The sequence below is a fragment of the Falco peregrinus genome, chromosome 1 (genome assembly GCF_023634155.1).
Source record: "Falco peregrinus isolate bFalPer1 chromosome 1, bFalPer1.pri, whole genome shotgun sequence".
NCBI classification, from domain to species: Eukaryota; Metazoa; Chordata; class Aves; order Falconiformes; family Falconidae; genus Falco; species Falco peregrinus.
Genome location: NC_073721.1, coordinates 17,093,800 through 17,116,048, shown reverse-complemented (window position 1 = coordinate 17,116,048; position 22,249 = coordinate 17,093,800). Strand labels below are relative to the sequence as shown.

General features: G+C 38.9%; 1 protein-coding gene across 1 annotated transcript in view; it reads right to left on the bottom strand.

Annotated features, from left to right (window-relative positions):
* The window catches only part of REEP3 (receptor accessory protein 3), a 42,725-nt gene that overhangs the window by 4,302 nt on the left and 16,174 nt on the right, over positions 1–22,249 (bottom strand). Inside the window, exons 2-7 of the mRNA XM_055797752.1 lie at positions 17,405–17,477; positions 12,859–12,935; positions 12,170–12,290; positions 10,757–10,870; positions 3,188–3,335; positions 520–671 (exon numbers count right to left, since the gene is read on the bottom strand). Coding sequence (XP_055653727.1) covers positions 520–671; positions 3,188–3,335; positions 10,757–10,870; positions 12,170–12,290; positions 12,859–12,935; positions 17,405–17,477 — 685 coding nt within the window. The remainder of the gene's footprint in view (positions 1–519; positions 672–3,187; positions 3,336–10,756; positions 10,871–12,169; positions 12,291–12,858; positions 12,936–17,404; positions 17,478–22,249) is intronic.

Below are 22,249 nucleotides of genomic sequence, written 5' to 3'. Positions count from 1 at the left end.
GAAATCTGGTGATGCGCAAATATAAAGCACTTCGATTACTGCACAGAATCTCCGCTTTGTGGGTTACAAGTCAAAGCAGGCCATGCCTATGGGAACTAAAAAATTCTGAATCTTCTTTAATCCATTAAACAGCAGATGTTTAAGTGTGCACAACCATGACGCTCAAATGCAGATGACAATACCGCTATCTACACCCCTTTCAATGTCAGCAGTTCCTGGAGTTTGGGCTTGTTAGTGCCAGAATTAGCATTACAAGCACAGAGTCCATTTCATCTCCTCTCCCTTTTTCCTCGCTTAGTTCATTTCATTCAGGTGTTTCCCTTAAACACCACAAATAACAAAAGCTCCAAGATTGGAGCTTTTCTAATCACATACTTCCTTCTCCATTTAGCCTTCTACAACCCAGCTACCATTGATAACCCCTCTAAAGATTAAGAAAAAAGAAATAAATTTCTGCATTTCTAAAAATGCTAAGGTACACTGTTGAAAAACTCAATACTTAACTAAGATTATACTTGCCTCTTTACGGCCTTTAATAGTTTTCACAGATTTCATACTCTGAGTTCTTCGAAGGCCTCTCTGAGCAATCATTTCATCCTCCGAGTGTGTCCCCTCCATCTCTTCATCTGTTTTATCATCTCCGGGATTTTTTTCCAGTGGAGTTTTGTAACCTTTAAAAACAGTTTTATAAAAATGTTTAATAAGACGCACCTATAACTTTTAGATTTCTAAGCAAATCATGAGTTTCATCTTTAACAAACATCCTTTAGAACTGATATATATATATAATACTATATATACGGACCATAGATAATATGATCAGTCTGCCCGCTGTTTCAAAACAGCTGAACATCTAGTCTGCCAGGAACTTGTTACTTATAATTCTGCCATCTGCAAATAACAAGCCACTTCATTCCACAGGTTTGTAATGTAGTGGTTCCTCAATGGTCAAAAATTAAACCATCAGTCTGCTACCATCTTCTGCTTTACCCTGAACTGCAAAAACCTCAGTGGTCATCTTGAGAAGCACTTAAAGGTTTTTGGCCACGATCCTCATGGGAGGGTGGTTAGACTAGATGATCCTTAAAGGTCCCTTCCAACCAAAACCATTAAGTGATTCATATGATCTTTCTTCATACTTTCATACCGCTCTGCATATTTAATAGCAAATTTCCTTTCAGACAGATACAACGTCAAAATACTGTTAGGGCTTGTTTACATCCTGCAGGAACAGGACCAAGATCATTACTGAAGCTCGTCACTAGATGGCGCAAATTGCTTTAAAAACACGTCCTGGAAAGCTCCTCGGGGTCCCGAAGCCCTGAATCCCATCATAGATGTATCTTAAAGCCCCCAAAGGGTTCTTTCCCCGCGCCGAGCTCTCCTTTCACAAAGCCATTCCAGAACTTACAAGCTGTAACACTCAGGGACATCTTCTAAACTCCAAACCCATTTTTATTCATGATCAATGTACATTTTATCTTAAGTCAGTATCTCATTTAGTCTTAATTAGGTTCTTTTCCTTTGGTCATTTCATTTTTGTCCTGAAATTAGAATTGCACTCACCTACTCCACAACTACTTAAGGCAAACTTGCCTCCTCAGCCATGCTAGAGGGAAACACGTCTCTGCCTCCAATACAGTTTCAGTTCATCTTTTTCAATACGGAGGATGTGAAGCACACCTATTACTCATCTAGTTTCTGACCAGGGTATTTGCAGTGACAACCACGCTTCCTTATCTCTTACTTGTAACGCCTCTTCTGATGCATCAGTACCATATTTGCCTTCTCCACAGCAAGCACTGGCAGCTCAGTCACCCTATGATCAATGTCCTACAACTAGGTCTTTTCAGCTAATTTGCACAGGAACTCCCAGCTCAGATCACAAGAAGTAACATTCTGCCAAGTGCGGTGAAACATTCCTACGTGGTGTTACTAACTCTATCCATGGTTTGTTCTTTTTTAAAATCTCTAACGCTGAAGAAAAATCAAAGAAAACAGAAGAGGCATATACTAGATTTGGGTCCAGGAGTAGAAACAATTAAGTTAAACAAGCTCTTAAGAAAGCATTTTGACATGTGAGATTCAATCTCACAATCAGCGATTATTTACACAGCATAAGCTGTACCCGAGTAATTTAAAAAAAAAAAAAAAAACAAAACAAACCACACCGCTGTGTTTTGAGCATTTTCAAGCTATTTCAGATAGGTAACTACAGCCGTCATACTGAGAAACACCCCCTGCACAACACCTGCAGTGACAGTAACGCAGCTCTTGACGAACTCATGGGCTTTCTCTTGTGGCCAGCACCCCCCATCTTTACACGTGGGATCAATTCGCAGTTCAGCTTAGGGCCGCTCAGGTGGACATTTATTCCTCAGAAACACCATGAGCTACCATGCGATTCCCGGAATCCCTTGCACTCCAGAAGGACCATCACTCTCCAAAAATGGAGAGATGAGAAGTGACAGGCTTAGGTGAAAAAGAAATAGACTAAAGCTATTTCTCTTGTGGGAAATACCAACTACTTCACACTGTAGCCTTGCCACTTAACATGGTGCAATTGACAGTCCTCCACCGAAACCTTCCTTCAGGCGTCACAGGCTGAAGAACAAAGCGATGATGATCATAAAATAAGACTCATTAAAAAATACCTCTTCAAAAACATATATTGGTCACCACGTGCCATCTTTTGAGTGCTGATGTGCATCAGTGTATTACGACAACTTAATGCCTTCATTATTCCTATCACCACATGTCATTTTACATTTTTAACTATCACTACAGACCTATTGAATTTGTTTCCATTAATTTTCTCTTCTTATTTATTGAACTTCCATAAATTTTCATGTTTAACATCTGTACATTTGTTACAAACTACTTAATCACACATCTTTTTACTTACAATTAAGCTTTACTTTGGCAAGGAATTATTGCCGCTAATTGGCAAAGGTAAGAGTAACGAGTATAGTATGACTACAGTGTTAGTGGCTGTAAGAAGAAAATAAGAGAGGACTTCTCAACTATCATAATATACTTTGCTGAAATCAAGTGTATCTTCCTCTGTTCCAAGTGTACTGGAATTCTTTGTGGCCTTTTCAATTTCTAACTGGGGTAAATGTATTTCTGCTTTCCCACTTTTGTCTTTGGTGACTTGATCTTTTAGCTAGAGAAAAAAAATACTTACCTGAAGATTCACTTGCAGAGGCTCTGATTTTCTTTTTTGCATCTGGTAATGCCTGATAGGGTCTCTGTCCTACTGGCTCATCTCCTTGTATAGTAGTCAAATCATGCATACTGAAACTTCTCAGTTTCTCAGTTATCGCACCTTGACTCTGAAACACAAGAACAGCATCTTTGAAAACAAAGCATAGGTTTAACTTTGCTGTTCAAGTCGGTTTAAGATGTTTAAGCCCATGCTTCCTTGTTGCACTACGGAATTCATCGAACATAAGCATGCAGTAGATTTATATTTGCTTTAAGTATTGCTTTTACCCAAGCTTAACTGTATATTGCTCCTAGACAAAACAGTTACAGAAAAGGTAGCAGCTTCATTATAAACGTCTCATTTCACTGCTTTAATTTGAACAAATAAAGGCTTTTGGGGTGAGGGGAAGCGTTCAAAAGAAAATACCAAAAACAGTCAATTCACTTCAAATGTTATTTCTCTAGCAGTGCTAGGTACCATGACAGTGGGTTTAACACTTCTGTTTTAAAAAACATGGTTGAAGATAATAAAGGTTTATACTATTTTATATTTTACCCTCTATAAATTTGAATATGCATAACAAAGGAAAAAGTGTTGAAAACACGCTCTGTAACAGTAACTCAAGTAACTGAGAAACTGGAAGCATTACAAAAAGCTCTAGTTGACAGAAACTTGAAGCCACTGACCAAAGAGGTCCTGCCTGGACTACAGGTTAGCAGGTTCTCTTACTAATGCAGCTTTACTGACACAATACCAACCCAAAAATCTGATGCTACATATAAGAATAGTTGATCACATTTGAACATCAGTATTCCTTCACCGATTCTGTATGTCCCATGTAGAAAAGACAAAGACTAAGTTCCCCTTTGGAAAGGAGGGTCGTGAAGCAGCTCTTTCACCTTATATCAGATGATGTTATTACTAAAGGACTGAAGATTATATAGCATAAGCAACTAAAAGAACAAGCACATTACTCAACGTCATGTTAAAATAACATTTAATTCTTCCCTCTCTGGCATATGAGGCAAAAAAAAAAAGTATTTCAAAAGAAGGTTAACAAGCCTGTGCATGAATCCCACTTTAAGCAAGTGTTCAAGATTTTGTGTTGTTCTTACAAATGAACGTTTTCAGTAAAATTCCTCATTTGAGCATTATGTTAGCTAGCAGTAGCAGAAATCTGGGTACAATTCCACACATCTCTCTCTGCAACAGCACCAGCATAAGGCAATTCTCGCACCACTGGCCACAGCCATTTGTTCCCACTCTGATGGCAACAACTGTTCGCAGATGATAGACCAGCACACTAAATTATTCCACGTTAAAAATAGCCATGTGAAGTGAAGAGACAGTAGAGTGATACTCCTTAAGCTCACATGGCTACCAAGGCAGAGGGTGGGGGTGGCTGAAACCCAATATTCATTTTCTAATGACTAGTCATTAGTACAGCATGCAAAACTAAGACAGTGTGCTACACAGGCAAGAAGAACCTATTTTAATTCTACACCACCATTCATACATTGCCACTAAACAGTACTGAAGAAAAAGTTCCTTATGAGAGAAGTTCAAGTCTTTACTTTTCTAGTTCTTCCTACACATGTGCAGGATGACTGACAGTTCCACAACTTGCCCTACTGACAACTACAGCCTGCCTTTGAGTTAAAACGCGCTACCAACAGTCTGCGCAAAAACTATTGTAGAAACTCTTAAGTTAGTTTTACTCCCTAAAATGGCTTATTTAAAGCAGGAATTCCTGCCTTTCCACTACTCCTCTTCTTGCGCTGCAAAACATTTACACAGTAAACCAAATCAGGAACCAGCTACGCCTCAGAACTTAAGAAACAGCTGCTAGGATGCTAGAGGAAAGACCTGGAAAGGCAGGACTGCTTCTTTTGACAAGTAACAGCTTACGTAACTGCTATAACACGTAAGACTGTTGATCAGTCTGTGTCCACTGCTTGAAGAGATGCAAGAGGACTCGGGTCTCAATCACTGAACACTGATGAAAGCATAAAACTGATCCAGTAGGTTCTCAGGAGAATCCATATAAACTCAGTGCAACTCCACTCACTAAGTGCGGTCAGAATCTACTAATAAAATGGTGACAGCAGCTGGATTTGGGCAGAGGCAGAAGTATAGGAAGACACACTTGCGTAACAGTTGCACAGCGAGTTCATTCATCGTGTGGTATACTACAAAAAGACATTTGGAAACTGTACAAGATAATGTAATTAAGAATATAATAATTAACATGCCAAGAAGAATTCACATTACAGCCTGTATTTCCTATTCCACTGTGAAAAGAGGACTAGATCTAAGCTGGGAACATTCAGCCTTATTTTTCAGGGCAGCTTTTATATACAGAATATTGTTTTTCAAAGGGGAAAAAAAGTCAACTATGTGCCATAAAATAACATTGTGCCCCTAAACCAACTGCACACTTGATGAGGCTCGAGCTCCTGCCGAGTGCTGCCTCATTCAGGGAGGATACAGCTGATTCATACAATGGGCCCTTCATTCCAAAACGACTTGCCAAGATGGAAAGTTTTACTCAAGTTACACACAGCAAATATTAAGAAGTTTGAAAGGATATGTATACAAATAAGAGATGCAGCTCACATGCCTGAGATTCACAGCAGGAATAGGGGCTACACAAGCACTGCTGTACTGCACGTACTCGCAGCCACACATTACACCCACCCTGTGCAGGTACTCCCTACAGCACTGCCAGACTCCTGCCTGAATGCAGTCTGCATCCCGCCCTAGGAAGATCCACTCTAGCCACATCAGCATTGGTTTCTACTTCACACCACTGCACAGCCTAATTGGAGGACAAATTTCAAGGTGTTTTGTGTGGTTTTTTTTCATTATGGGAAAAATAATAATAATAAAAAAAAATCACTGTGCTCCTATAGCACTTGAGATTTAAGATTCTTTCACCCCCCAGGCCCAAAAAAAGCAGATAACTGCTTTCTGCCAAAACAAAGTATTCTGTGAGGATCTCTATTACTCTCAGCTCAGGATAAAAGTGTGGCCAAAAAATATTAAAGACCCTCCCTACTGCAGGAAAAGTGAGATTAAATACTCTCTGTTGCAGGAAACGTGAGAGTAATATTCACATTTAGAACATTAATGCATGAAGAGCTTTGCTACCTTGCTGAAAGTTCGGAGAGTGGCTAGCCACACCTTGCGAGCAAGATGTTTGCCCCCAAAACAGACAGCAGAGCAATACGGTTGCAGGTGGAGCTGAAAGGGGATCTCCTGCCTCTGCTCTCATGTCATGGGTATGGCAGCAGCCGTCACCTCTCCCCAGCCATACACACAGCCCCAAGATGCTGCTTATGAGAAGATCGCAGAGCAGCTGCCACCCCTGCACTGGTGTCCCATTATCTCAACAGCTCCTACCACCAGTAAGGCAGAAATTCAGCAGGCTGAATCCAGCCTGGAGGCCACCAACTAAATCACACCATGAAAGACAGACACACACATTTACAACCACAATGCAGGCAAAAAAGCACAGAACACAGTGCTCAAATTTCTATATAAATAAACTTCGAGGAGAGATGAACTGTGAAGTTTGTGTTGTCTTAAAATGCAAGTCTTAAAAAATGAGCTTGCTTCCTTATTCAATAGTATTTCCTGAAACATATTAAATGCTTTTCAGAGACCACACTCATTACCCATGACCAATCTGAAACACTAATTAAAGTTGTAATAGGTTTCTAAATCCAGGTTTTGATAAATATAGCCTACTTAAAGGACTGCTTTTGAGACTACTCAGGCTCTAGTAAGCTATTAGTATGCAGTCTCATCAGCTGACTCTCATATATGAAATGCCATTCTCTATTTTGTTTCTGAGCATGTATTTTTATAGTCTATACACTTGAGCCAGGGAAATTGCTGTAAACAGACATCACACAGTATGTCTGCCTCAGGGACTCTTTTTGTTGTTGCTGTTTAAACTGGGCTTGCACCCCTCAGTGGTCCGGATCACCAACTAAAGCTGCTTGCCTCCATTAGACAAGTTCTCAATGAACTCCACATCCACAAAGCTGCTTGGAGCTTTGTGGCCGGAGAGCTGCAGCGTGCAGCACCCACATTCCCAGCTGTTCTCCCCTTGATCCGATCCCGGCTGACAGCGAATGACTTCTGTTCCCTCTCAACCTGAAGAGGGACTGCTGTCCCATGAATGACCTCTGCAGCATGCCAGGCAGTCCCAGCAGGGAGGAGGGATGAAAGCAATATTGCTGGCAAGCTGAGCTGCTCATAGTCACAGTAGCTGTACGCCACTGCTGGCTTTAACTTATCTCCTTCCTCTGCCATGCCCTGAGCAGGAAGAAGGGAAAGTCTAGGCAAGGCCATGAGAACAGTATTCAACCAGCAAAGAGATTCAGGATGACTAAAAGACATGCAGAAACACAGCCCTCATAATACATTTATTATTATTACTATCACCACCAAATAATGCTTTACAAATGAGGTCACACAAATACTGTTCATAAAGGACAGTACATTTCACAACTTAATTAGCAGCCATCGTGCATGTGTTGATATAGAAACCAGTTCTCTCTAGTAGCTTGAGAAGTCAGGTAGGTGTTAGCAAAATCTGAACATACAGGTAATCAGCATCTCAGAGGATCCAGAAAGCAGATGCATCAAAATACAAGATATACCAGTGGAATTAGTGTTGTGAATATAATTTCCACAAATCTATACACTATTGAGCTGAATAAACTCCAACAACTTTCCTATCAATAAAGGCATCTTGTTGCTGATGATTTCATACAAAGAAAATTTTAATTAGTAAACTGTAAAAGTCAGCCTAGACCCTATTTGATTTTCTAAGTCTCCTGAAATTAGGATTTCACAAAGTTTTATTTTCTGTCATGTTGATTTAAGTAACACAATTTATTGCTAATGTATGCTATTTAGCAGGTTTTGAAACTCTAAATTTTAGATTAAATTTAGCAGGGGCTAACTAGTACCAGCTAAAATTATCCGTATAGAAATGTAAGTTATAAGCCATGACTCCTGCCAATTACATTTCAACTTAACTGCAGCAGAGCAGGTTTAAATCTATGTCAAATTTCAGCAGACTGACCTGGCTGGCTGACTGCTCCTGCCTCCCACACACAGCCAGCTAGCCTTTAAATACTAATCCCCTATTCCTGTTTCAGCCCTTGGAGAAAACCACTCTTTCCCACACTTGCTCTTGAAAATATTCCAGAAAGTTCACAAGCAATTTTACCACCCTTCTAAAGTCAGCATAAGCAGACATCGTAGCATCTTTTGCTTGGACACTTCAGTGAAGAAAAGCTTTCTTGGAGTTCCTCTTGCATAAAACTTCCCACATTCTAAACTCCTAAAACTCCTAATTTGAGATCTGATATGTCAGAACAAGCATGCCTGCTCCTTAAAGAAAAAAACCAACAACAACAACAAAAAAAACCCCACAAAACAAAAAGAAAAAGAAAGAGTGATGAAAGTGTTTCTCTTTCCCATCATAACTGATCCCACTAATAGGATTCCATTCCTGAAATCCTATAGCATGCTCCACCAGCTCATGCTGAAGGGATCATCTTTTCACCTGCTGGAGGCTGCAGTCAACTTTTGAAATACAGGGAACAAAAAAATAAAAATTAAACAATCAAAAAATATCAAGAACACATGCATTGTCTCCATTTGCTTGCATGGAGCAGTCATGCTCAGCTTTATAGAATGACAAACTAAATAGCAGTTTAACATGCCAAAATTAAAATTTTTCAGAGAGTCTCCTCTTGCATGTTGTGTAAAAGTCTTGTCTATTTTAGGTCTTTGATATTGTGGTGGTTGTTTTGCCCAAGCATCTCATCTGCACTGGACTAATTCTGTACAAATATCCACAGTTATGTTTAACAAGTTGACAAGTAGAGCAGACATCTTGCCAGTCACAGCTGAATAGCAATGAAATCTAAACACAGGCATTTAGGAAAAACTTATTATTTCAGAAGGAAGTGGGAGGAGATATTTCTCTTACTTATTTTATAATATTTCTGTAACACTGTAAGGATTAACACAGAAATATCCACCCTTAGCCAGACATAAGGAAAATGCACTGAGTGTAAGTATCATTACAGGTGCACACTGCAATAAATTCCAATTTGCTGTTTGGCAAAGAACTTGCATTTTAGCATTTGGTATAGTTTTTAATTTTTTTCCCCAGAGTACTTTGAGATTTTGTTTGTTGGGTTTGTTTGTGATGGATTTTTTTTTTTTTTTTAGCAACCTATTTTCACTCGGGATACTTTCATTCCTTTAAAGGTGTACTCTATTTCATTCTAAATTATTTCATGTCTCAAGGCAATACTAAGAGTTTGAATAACAGAAGAAGAACCAGTGATCAAAATGAATCACATTCTCAGTATTTTAGCCTCATTATGTCCATATTTTAAAACAAAAAGTTGTATTTTTTACACTATCACCCACATACATCTTTAAAAAGACAGAAAATGAACAAACAAGATATGCATGACTATTTTTCCAAACCTTTCTGAGATACATTTGAAAATACAGTGTTTAGAAATGTCTTTGATTTATAAAGCAAGAATTTAACATACAGGCACATAAATTTAAGTTAAATGCTAGCTGTACCTACTTAACTTTGACAGCCAGGGATCTCTACATTGCTTCCTGTCACCTACTAACAGTGTTCATGTTTTCAGTTCTGTTACTATGGCCACAGCACTTTCATTTATTCCCATTAAGTAGGTAATCCTGATTGCTTTAAAACTGCCATTTAACTAGCATATGCACATCTTTCTTTCCATACTATTTTTGTGTTTTGGTTTAAGTTACTGTTGGGGAGGATACACATTGCCTAAAGTTATACTTGTTTTGGTGGGCCAGAAATTGCTTAGAATCTAACTTATGAGCTTGTATTTAATTTTTCGAGAACTAGAATCCTGTGAAATTCAGCTGAAGGTGATGAGTTTTGCAGAAACTTAATTTAGAAACAACCACAGGTTACTTCATAACGTAATGAAAACTACATGACAAAGCAAGAGTATGCTAAACAGCGATATGCAAGCATATGCTTAGTGTATTAATTTAATAATTAAATCAACAGATTGCAAACAAGTTAATTGTGTCAAGAGAACTTTTATCTGTGGTAGTAATCTTTCATGCCTTACTTCATATGTGGAGTTACCTCAAGTTGATTGGAGAGTAACAGCAGAAAAGCCAGAAATCCTTTAAATAGTTTGTTTACCAACAAGAAAGCACAACAGAGACAAAAAAGAAACAATGGTCATCTTTACCAAAAGCCTGCTTAGAAAACTGCATGCTATCTTTTGAATTACAGTCAACTGATCCCTATCATCCAAGAAATAACTAGAAGCCACCTTTAAACACACATAGAATGAGGAAGACTAGAGAGCTACAACCTTTAAATTGTGTTCCAGGTTTTCAATGCATTTGCAGAATTAATCTTTTTGTTTAGGAATGGCAAATCATCAGTACAATTACACTGTTCTACAGCAAGGACAAAAGCAATTAATGCAAGCAGAAAGTTACCTTTACAGCTGCTGTCACTGCAGCAGTTGCTGCCAAATTCAACCCTTGTCTTCCAAAATTCACCATGGTCTCATAGCCTCTTTCTTTGGCTTGTACGATGTACTCATCAATCTCCTAAAAGCAAAACACTGACATTTTAGAGCACTGTGTGTTAGAAAGTCACATTACCCCACAGTATTATTTTTCCATCAATAAAGGAAGACAGAAGAATTCTTTAAGAAAACATTTAATGGAACAATTACTTTTGCCTTTGTATACTGATGTTTCACTCAATTATACTCTCTCATTTAGAAAAGGATTACAGCTGGTCAAACAAGAAGTTAAAATAGATGAGTTTTGTCCGGCTCAGAAACACAGCAAGTTCCTTACAGATAGTAAGCTTAACTTGTCAGACAAAAGTTGTTGAAGAAATAACATGCTTCAGATGAAATCAGAGAGCTCCTTCGAAAGGTAGTAGGCTCACAAAGAACTTCTGAAGCCAGAGCTTTGACATAGTTAAGTACCACGGACAATACAGTCATGACATTTATCCCCAGCTGTGGTAAATGTCCGAGTTGGAGATAAAGTCTTCAAGGTAGTACACAACAGCTAGCAGACTACGTGGGAAAATCCCTTTAGCTTATGAAGCTGCAAACAGTTTATGGTTCAACCTTCAGAAGGTCAAGATGACCTTACTAGTCATACATGTGGCAAGCATGCCAGGTACCTGTTTTGCCTAACAAAGGCCAAGCCCAGCACTGACTTTTATGAGTGCTATTTTCCATACTGGGAAGGTTTTTTTCAGTGGTAGTCTTCACACCTTGGCTGATTGCTCTTTCCACACATCCAAACAGGATACTGAAAAAGAGCTAAGCAGATCTGTGGCCCTGTCATACTTTGGCTGAAGCTATATATCCTTTAGCTATTTTCTGTTGCAGACTGGTCTTCCCTTAAACCTCAGTAGGAAGGCTCTCCTCTTACCCTGTCAATTTGCACACCAGAAGAGTCATCAATGTCATTAGTCCTGAGAGTTTTTGTTACTAGGTTATGCTAAAAAAAACCACGGTTACATGAAGAGCTGTTGCTAAAACTCCACCGATGCTTTTGCACAGAGAATACTGCACAAGTTCATTCAGGAGGATGTCAAACTGCATCCCATCCATTCAACTGGGCTCCCCAAAGCGCACTAAGTAGACCAGAGAACAGCAAGCTACCTCATGGCAATAAGAAGTAGTATATTGTCTGCTCATGCAAGCTTAACAGAACCATATATATGGACAGTCATATGCACTTGCCTCTACTAGTCCAAGTTCGTGCTGTATGGCAGATCAGCAACACACTGATACACTCTTATCGTGTATCTAGCAACAGTTAGTATTTCAGCATATTGTTATTTCCATATTAGGCATTAAAAGTAAGAAGTTTTTTTCTTACCCTTTCTTTAGAAGAAAGAAGTGGATGGAGAAATTTTCTGTAGATTAAACTTGCCCCTCTAGTATATGGGGAAAGAAGCCAAATAACAAAAGCTATCTTCAGTTCATAGTACAGTGGAAACCTACACACAAGTTAAAGGTTGCATGAGATCAACAACTGCAGTGAGAAAATGCACAGTAATTAATCATCATGAAAAGATCTCTTACAAAAAACACAATTACATATTAGCATATAGGATTCTTCACATACAAGAAGTTATATTAGGCAATTATTAAATGAATTAAAATTAAAACAAATTAAAACAATTAAGACAAGATTAAACAAGTTTAGACCTATGGATTTAATGTTTTTAATTGATTGTACCGTCATTTAAAACATTGAAACAGTTAATATACTTGCTTTGCATTACACATTCCTGCACAGAGAAATTATAGTCCATCCTTTTAAGAGTTCCATTCCTCTATTCAGTTTCTACAGGAAAGGTGGAAGTTTTATAGTCCCTACTTCAAGTGACAGTGTAGAGCAAGCTTGAACACAGATGTTATACGTCACGTACACTGCGATCTTTTCCTGAAAAAAAAAGGCTATCAACAAGCACAACTTCTTTATAAAAATGAAGCCGCCACAAGTCAAAGAACATCAGGAACAAATATAGTTTCAGCCAGAGTTCATAAAAAGCAAGCTCTTACCAAGAGATTGTTAGGTCAGTTACTGTTTCAGTGACTGTGTAAAGAGCAAACACAATCCAATACATCATCCAGCGAACCTGAAAATTAAAACACCATCTTCAGAAAGAATTTTTATTTTGCCTTTACACAGAATACACTATACACTGTACAGACAGTTCAGAGCTGTCACAGCAAGACATTCAACAGCAACTCAGTCTGCATCAACCAAGTTTCAAGCGAAATTACATGAAGGTCCCAAGGGTTTTCTGTTCATAAGTAGAACTGGTGGCAGCTGCAACAAGCTGTGTGAAATGGCTGGGTCAACAAGGTCACAGACTCACCTAAGCTGGCTTCACAGATTTGATTCTGCCTCTAGAAAGCTTTAGTGATAAGAAAAAACACTGCAAAGAGTCAGTAGATTATTGTAAGTTATGAAGTGCAATTCCCACTATAGCACTAAAGGGTATTTCACTCTCTTCCACATGTTTATACCACACACACAGAAATCAGTGTCAGTAAGTCAGGCAGCCCTTGATTTCATTTCATAGTCTACGTTACTCAGCTACACTTTGCAGTTCAGTTCTACACGTGTGCTTAGCATTATGGTATTAAACACTGGGACAAGGTAGGGAAAAAAAGCATTTTCATGGAAACTGAATTCTATTCATATACCAGGAACCACAAAATTCTTGTTAATAAAAGAGCTCCCACATAAGCATCTTAATGCTTCGCATTATGTTTACATCTTTATACTTTTTTGTTTTTGAGATTGACAGTATACATCATTGTTTTGAAATCAGAAAATGCTCTTGAAATACAGGTTTTAGTTCTGTTTTCTAATAGTTAACCACATCACTCATTTTTCTTGAACATTTTTTCAGATTTGGCTGCCTAAACTGATTACATCTTTCAGAATACATATAGAATTAGTTCTTCATTTGTCTTCTCTAAGATACCAGTGGCCAAATGCAATGTATTTCCAAAACAGGTCTGTGCAAACCACTACTGGTTATTCATACTAACTGAATGCCCACATGTTCTTTAAATTCCAATGCTATCTATGCTAGAAAAAAAAAAAAAAAGCCCAACAGTTTGTTAAAAAAAATGAAAGAAAAGAGAAGAAAACCCATCGTAACCAGATGCAGGAACCTCATTTCATCTGTGACTAACAGACTAACTCTCCTGGTATACCCAGAAAGCATTAACCACATTCGTTAGACAGTAGTTCAAGTCCTAAACTCATAGTACCCTCTTTCAAAAGGAGGAACATACATACTTTCCTACAGAGGATGTGGCTCAGATTTAATCTTCACTTTTAAAGCAATCTTTTTTTGAAGTGGACTTAAATAAGTACTCAAAACTTAATGCTACCCTGCTGCCTATTTCATAGCTGTGCATTATGCTTTAAAACCACCTCCTTTGTCACAACTCGAGACCCATTTATCTTAAATGCTTTTCTGCATTTCAATTTGAAAAGAAACTCAGTCATGTGATGACATTCTTCACTTCAATCTCTCAGAGGATTTAGATATTTCAGGCTTGAATAAACTAAGACAAATGTACACAACAGCTGAAGTCATCTCTGACAGGCCATGTGACATGTAGACTGGTGACCCTCCCATGAACCAGAGTCAATACACAAATAAAAATAAAATTAACATCCACTCTTGCCCCATCAACCTAGGCATGACACAATGCAATTTTTAGGATGCCATGCAAGACTTAATTTTTTTCCAATATATTTTATCCAGGCTATTCATTCTTTAATCAACATCGATTTATCCAATTAGGAACCACAGTAGAAGTAGTTTCTCTTGTGCTGCTAGAAACAGTAAGAAATGCTCTGCAGACAGGCACATGAGATCTGCCAGGAGTCCTGCTGAGGTCTGGGCAAAGATTCTCAAAAACACAAATCAAATCATATTCTAGTACGACTAACGTATTAAATACCAAAAGTATCCTTAACAAATGAATCTGAGCAACTTACAGCGGGTTTCATACCAGAAAAAAAAAACAAAACAGGAAAAACAGATGGTCATATTTGACACTGCCCAGAAGACTATCATCTGCTTAACTCTTAAAGATGAAGCTACAGAAGCTCTGATTGAATTTTGCTTTTTAGGTTAAAAGCGTGATTACAGATTTGTTTTGTTGAACTTTTTTTTTCTACCATCCAAGCATTAAGCCCATCTTTGTTGGCTTTGGCTGAAGCACATCCTTTCAAGTCAGGATTTTTAAGCTAGGATTTAGGAAGACTGCTCACTCAGCCTTCTAAACTAGATTTTAGATGCTTATTACAAGCACTTTAGCGTAACAGTCAAAAAACTCCTCAAAGATTTTGGTCAACTCCATTAAATCAAGGTAATTACAAGAAGAAATAAATCTCCTCAAAGACTCAGATCCTAATTTCTAGAACTAAAGTCCGTAAGTCTTTTAAATTACCAAAGTGAGCAGCAACAATTTTTTTCCCCTTAAATAATTATGAACAACTTGCTGCATCATGACCTAAACAGCAAGTCAAGATGTCTCTACTTTTTGTTTGTTTGTTACTGGTGGAAGCAGCGGCTAAGTAAAAAATTTCACTGTTACGAAGCTCTTGCAATATAGAAAACAAAAACAGATGGCTCCTGAGCCACACGTAATCCCGGAAAGGAAGTTGTGCTTGGGCCATAACGTGACCAGCAGCACAGCTGTGTCATTTGGAAGGCTGCAGTTAAACCTACACCCTCTCCACGAACAAAAATTACCTAGCTGAGAAGATGAAAGCCGTGGGTTGTCCCTGAGATCTATCTGGACACTCGACCCAACCAGCAATCATAGAATCACAGAATGATGTCGTTGGAAGGGACCTTAAGGATCATCTAGCTCCAAGCCCCCTTCCATGGTGGGGACACACCTTCTGCTAGACCAGGTTCCTCAAAGCCCCATCCAACCTGGCCTTGAACACTTCCAGGGTTAGGGCATCAACTCCTCTGGACAACTTGTTCCAGTGCCTCACCACCCTCACTGTAAAGAATTTCCTCCTAGTATCTAATTTAAATCTACCCTCTTTTAGTTTAAAACCATTACCATGGAGTGGTAATTCACCAATGAGTTAATGTCATTCCCTGTCACTGAAAAAGTCACTGTGATGGGCCTCATTCATCTCCGCCCCATGAACATTTTGTATGCAACTGCAAGTTCAGGGACTGCTCAAAGACCACAAGTTACTGAAAGGCAGTGTTTTCACAGTAAATGAAAATATACAGATGAAAAAATATGGTTCCAGGTCCTACTCAAGGTCTTGTGTGGATAGGCATCTCTGATTTCTTGGATTAGAGCTTGAAACTGCTGTCCTCTACTTAGTCTGTAGATTCCTTTTGAGGGAGGAGGGAGGAAAAGCAGATTATAAATTATTTGCATTATATAACTTCCTGACAGGGTAAAGTAAGCATGAAACAGAGGAAATTCTTCTCTGATTTTTGTTGATACTTTTTTCTCCCAGAAGCGTAGCTCTGGCAGGCACTAGCCCTATGTGCACAAATAAGCTCTAATCAGCTCGTACACCAAAACTAGAAGAAGTGGACATCGTATTCATACTTCGGAGCCTTGATGGAGCAATCAGACTAAATGTAAGACACACAAGGGGAGGAACAACAGCTACAGCATTCTACCACTACAACCAAGTATGAAGTGGAGACACCACACATCCAGGCAGCAGCATTAGGTCACAGCTACGGCTGCTGAGTTTAAGTAACGATGGCACTGAGCCTCCTGAGTCAGGCAACCAGGTTAAGAACAAGATTCAGGACAGAATACAGGTTAGCTGCGGAAATCAAGTTAGGCTACCTCTTATAGTAGGGAAGTAACTCAGTGACCAAAGCTCCTCATGACTACCAAAAGAATGTTACCCCGCTGCAATCATCATTGCTCACACTGAAAAGTAAATTATTTAACAGACTAATTCGAAACTGCAGTAACTACAGTAATTGTGTTTTTCTCCATTTTACTCTGTCTGTTCTGCTTCTTTCTCCCTCAACACCTTAACCAAATCTTTCCCTTCCCAGGTCACATTTTTTCTCCTCTTTGAGGAATGATAGATGAACTACAGCTACCCCTTTTTTCTCAGGCAGATTTTGAATGCCCTGTTATGCTCCATACAATGACAATTAAACTGCTGCTACTGTTCAAGTGGTCACTGAGAATTAATTTGTCATTAGTTATACTACAGGTGTTGGCAGAATTAGAAAAACCTTTTTTCTACCCCTTGCCCAAAAGTGCATTATTTCAGACACTTTGCTGAAACACAGCCAACACTCTAAGGTTTATGTTTAAAAATCCTCCTAAAAATATCCATATACAGCATGGTGTGTTGGACACATTTCAGCAAAGTCTATGAAAAGCCTGAAAAACCTTAACTTTAGCCCTCCAGACAAAGCCACAGGACTACCACTAGATTCACACAGGTGTCATATCTAATACTAAGATAGTCAAATCAAGTTTTCATATCATTTACTACACTGCATAATGAAAACTTGACAGTTGTGTGACTGCATTTAATTAAGCAATTAAAAGGAATGTGACTTACATACTCCTTCACATTTTTTGTCTTCACAGCTTTGTATGAGTAATATGCAGGATACAGCATCCCAAACACCAGCCTATTGAAAAATAAAAAGAGCTTTCAGAGTCTGTTATACCATATATGACAAAACAGTGACGACAACACATCATCAGAGCAATGCAGCCAACTTGAAAAAGTCCCGTTCTCTAGCTTGGGGGAAAAAATAATCACAATATTATAGGTTGCTTGGAGAAAGTTTAGCAATACACAAAAATAGAGCAACATGAACATAAAAGGCTGTAAGGCCTGAAGACAACAAACAGTTTCGTAAGACTGCCTCTAATAGATAAGGTAAAACTAGTAGCTCTTCTGGTTCAGCTACAAGTAAAACCAGTCCTGCAGTCTGTCCATACCAAGACTACTTCCACATTGTAAGTGCTATCACACTTAAAGAGCCTCGAAACAAATACAAGCAGGTAATCAGAATCATCTACTTTTATCAGATTACCAGAAGATTCTTCAAAAGCAATTATAAGACAAGACAAGTTACGTAATTTCATCTCTTTTTGCTAGGAACTCTGCAACAGCAACACATGGAAATAGAGGCAAGTGGGATTAAGCTAGTTTTGCTCAGCCTATTTCTACTAAAATTAATCAAAAGTAAGGTGCAGAGCAGTGTGAGAAGATGCCAAGCAATCCATGCTGATAGCAAGATCAGAACAAAGACCTGCTCTAACACAACTCGGTTACAACACAGTATTTTCTAGTAAAAGTCTTGGCCACAGACTAGTGGAACAGTTCTTTTATGAGATATTGAACAGCAGTAGTTGCCATCTCCTTGACAAAGGCAAGAGCTCCATACTTTTATTTCACCAGCTTGTTACACTTTGCCAAGTCAAGCAATTGCCTGTCCCTAGTTCAAGCTGGCCTAAAGCAGCAATTACAGAAAGTCTGGCTACATCTCTGCAGCATCACTTACAACTTGCTCAGGATGGTTATGTGGGGGAAATTTACACTTGCAGAGTCCCCTTTTCTGCAGATACTCAAAACGTGCCTGGATGTGACTCTGTCCAACCTGCTGTAAGTGAACCTGCCTTAGCAGGAGGTTGGACTAGATCTTCAGAGTTCTTCCTTCCAACCCTGACCATTATGCGATTCTGTATGGCTATCCAGAGATCTTCTAAGAACATTCAGAACTCAATTTAACTTCTTACAGTTAGGGAAGATGCATCACGTAGGGTTTTTTTTAATAAGAGTCTGCCTGGGACAGATCGGGCATGTAAGATTTCAACCCACATGGTTCAAGTTCACCAAAGTAAATAATCAACTAAAATTTAAGGCTTTATAGTTGTGTCAGGTAGCTCTAAATAAGTGGTTCTCCAACAGAGCCACTGCAGAAGACTGCATGAGACTACCAAGCTTTACTTTACTGTTAGACCCAGGAAAGAATTCTAAGAACTTGTAGCCAAATGTACTTTTTTTTCTTTTTCCCTCTCTTAAGCAACTACTCCAAGAGCCTTTGTCTTCTACAAGATGTTATTTGCAAATACTACCACAGAACTTTCCTAGTGTCCAGGACATCAATTTAAGTTTGAATTCAATCTGTTTGATACCCACTATCTTCCAAGCACCACTCCGATACACAGGCAGAAAGTCTTCTGCTTGGTAAGAAGAAAAATTTAGAGTACTAAAGTTATCTGCAACAGTTATCATATAGTACATAAATCGGGAAGAAAAAAAAGCAAGAATTGTTAACAGCAAAGGTGAGATACTTTCTTCAACATCACAGAACCACAAGACACCATGGAGAGAGGGTTTCTCCATCTTTAGTGCAAGACGTGGTTACCTGTGGAAGGAAGCCTGTTGCAGGGGCAAGGGGATACTGGTAGAGGTACTAACACTAAGTGGTAAATGGCACAAGTAAAGGGCGAGGATAAAATTATGGAAGTGTAGTTGCAGAATCCATGTCTGAAAGGGCCTTTGGAAGTCATGTAATCTAATCCCCTGCTCAAGCAAAGGTTTACATCAGACTTGGACCAGGCTACTTAAGGCTTCAGCCAGTCAGGTCTTGGAGATTTCCAAAGACAGACTTCACATTATCTCTGGGTAACCTGTTCCAATGCTCAATGAGCCTCCTGGTGCAAAGTTTTCGTGATACCCGGTCAGAACCAGAAGTTTACGCCCATCATCTCTCTTAACAGATTAGCAAAGCAAGAGAATGGGCCTGGCTCTCATAACCTCCAAAAAGTTAGGTACTAAGTTCCCCCCCTCAAGGCTTTCTCTTTTCTGGCTGAACAAGCCCAGTTTGTGACCACTTTTGTGGCCTCCACTGAACTTTCTCAAGCAAATCAACATCTTCCTTGCACTAAGATGCCCAAAGCCAGATGCAATCAAATGTACAAATCTCACATCTACATCCCCATCCCCTCCTGAATGGGTCCTATGTATGTATTTTCCTCATCACGTAATTTAAAAATTTTAAAACTCAATTAAAAAAAAAAAAAACTCAAACACTGAGCCATATATTTTTTTGCCTTTAAAGAACAAAGGTGGCTCTAAGAAAAAGTAAGACAGTAATAATAATTACTACCTGATTATAAGTAAAGGTCATAACTAGTTAATCATGTATAGCTCTTTTCTAAGATGCAGTCACTACCCACAACACAAGACTAGATGTGAACAAATATTCCAGGGCATGTTTGCAGTCTTCACACACCTGAGGCCTTTGCTCATACAACAGAGCTGCTAATGGCCCACAGCAGCAGAGGAGCTAAAGGGCACTTCAGGCAGGTCTCCAGGAGGTCAGCTTCCTCTGTAGTGGGACGGGAAGGGGCACTGCAGATGACTTAATATTGATGTGAAAAAGCATAACTGGTGTACCATAGCACTAGCTTAAAACCTGGATCTAGATGCTCAGAATTTCACAATGCATGCTAAACTGGAGTTAACAGAAGATGGATTCTGAAGCTCTTTTATATGTATAGGCAAGCTGCTGCTCCACTGCAGCAGGGCTTACCTACATGTTTCACATGTTGAAATGCCTTTTGAAAGAGTCCAGACCACTCGAATTCCAGTAGAGCATACTAATCTGTAGAAGCCTCTCCAAATACAGCTCTACTACAATCCAAAACCCTTTCATCCTAAGGCTAAGAAAAGCAACAGTCAAAAACCCCTGAATGGTTTTCTTGCCCAACTAGGAGAAAAGTCTGCCAACACAAGTTAAAAAGCTCACTTTGCCCAAATAACAGATCTGGAAACAGAACGAATACCAGACCAAACACCCTTTATTTTGATGAAATTCTGTAGACAAGAGCTCTTCCTCTCATTTTTGTCCCTGTGGAATACCCTGTTCAGTAACCCATCAGCTCTAATGGTTCTCAACTCTACTTGTTCTTCTGGCTGACATTACAGCCATTAAGTACCAGAGATAACGAAAGCTTTGTTAATCCTAAAAAGTAATACAGACTTTATAAGGGCAGAGATTTACTTGTTCAAATAAAAGATACAAAAGAGGTTCTCGAATATTATAACCACTGCTGTCAGACAGCTCCATAATTATATGCCAGCAGTTACTGGTTGTCATGCACCTCTCCCAAATTCTCAAAAAATATTCCAAAGTTATTTAAATAGACTGCATATGTAAGTTTCTTGCTATGAAGCACAGGAGAAACAGTTTGAATCACTCAGTCCACAATTTTTGGTCTATACTTTTCCACTCATTTTACTGTCAAGTAGCACCACTTCTATTAAAAAAATAATCCTATTTTTAAATTTAACAGCAATTTATCTTGTGAATCTGTCATCCTCTAAAATCTGGTAGAAACAACAACAGGGACAGAAAGGAATTTTGAAAGCACTGGTTCAGAAACAATTGATCTTCAAGCAGAAAGCTTATTACAGTAACAGTAAGAAGATCATAAAGCTAAGCTAAAGACAACCTTAAGTTAAAGGAGAACACTTGCATGAGACAAACACAATAAAAATAACTAATTTTTCCCAACTAGCAAATCTTTATGTTACTCAGTACTGGCCAAATCAGGAGCTAAAAGAATCCCTATTTCAGTACTCTTTTCTTTTATATAATTCTTCTAGAAATCACTTTTAAAATCACAGAAGAAACTTAACACCCCAATATATCATTACTTATTACTGTTCAATACTGCTGTAACATGGTAGTGTTCACAAAACTGCCACTTGTTCACTGGAAGCGAGTAGACAGAACCAAAATAAAAAATTTAGTCAGTAATAATAGGAACGAGTACTGTTAAGGTTTTATCTCCTTACAGCCAAAGTTGACATTTTAAGTGTGGCATGATGCTGCTGCCAGCTCTTGGCATCACTACCTCCTTCACACAGGCAAAGTCATCTAATCTTAGCTAAAGCTACCAGGCAATGTGACAGTAGAAAAGCCAACTCGTCACCAGTGCGTGTAGCTGAAGGTCAGCAAATTCACTTTACCCTCAATCTATACACGATAGATTAGCATACAGGCAAAAGGGAAATCACTGCAGCTGACTGAAGCAGAAACACACAGGACGAGCAGCAGGGAGCCTGGGCACAATCGTTAACACAGCTACAACAGCCGAGCATTTTCTAGTAGTTTTTGTTTGCACTGACACCCCCAAAAATCCCAAAGCTGTTAGCAACACCTGCTGCTACACATTATAAGCACACCCCTCCTCTGGTATGTCTACAATAACCATACTATGTACTTCATGGATGTGCCCAATTATTCCAAGGCTTTTCAAATTTAAAAGCTTGTGATTTTTAAAAGTGCAGTTTTTCACCCTGGGTATCGGCACACTCCACTAATATAGCAGTCAAAACCAAAGCCTGTTTCCACAGTTGGGAACTGATTTCAGCTGTGAT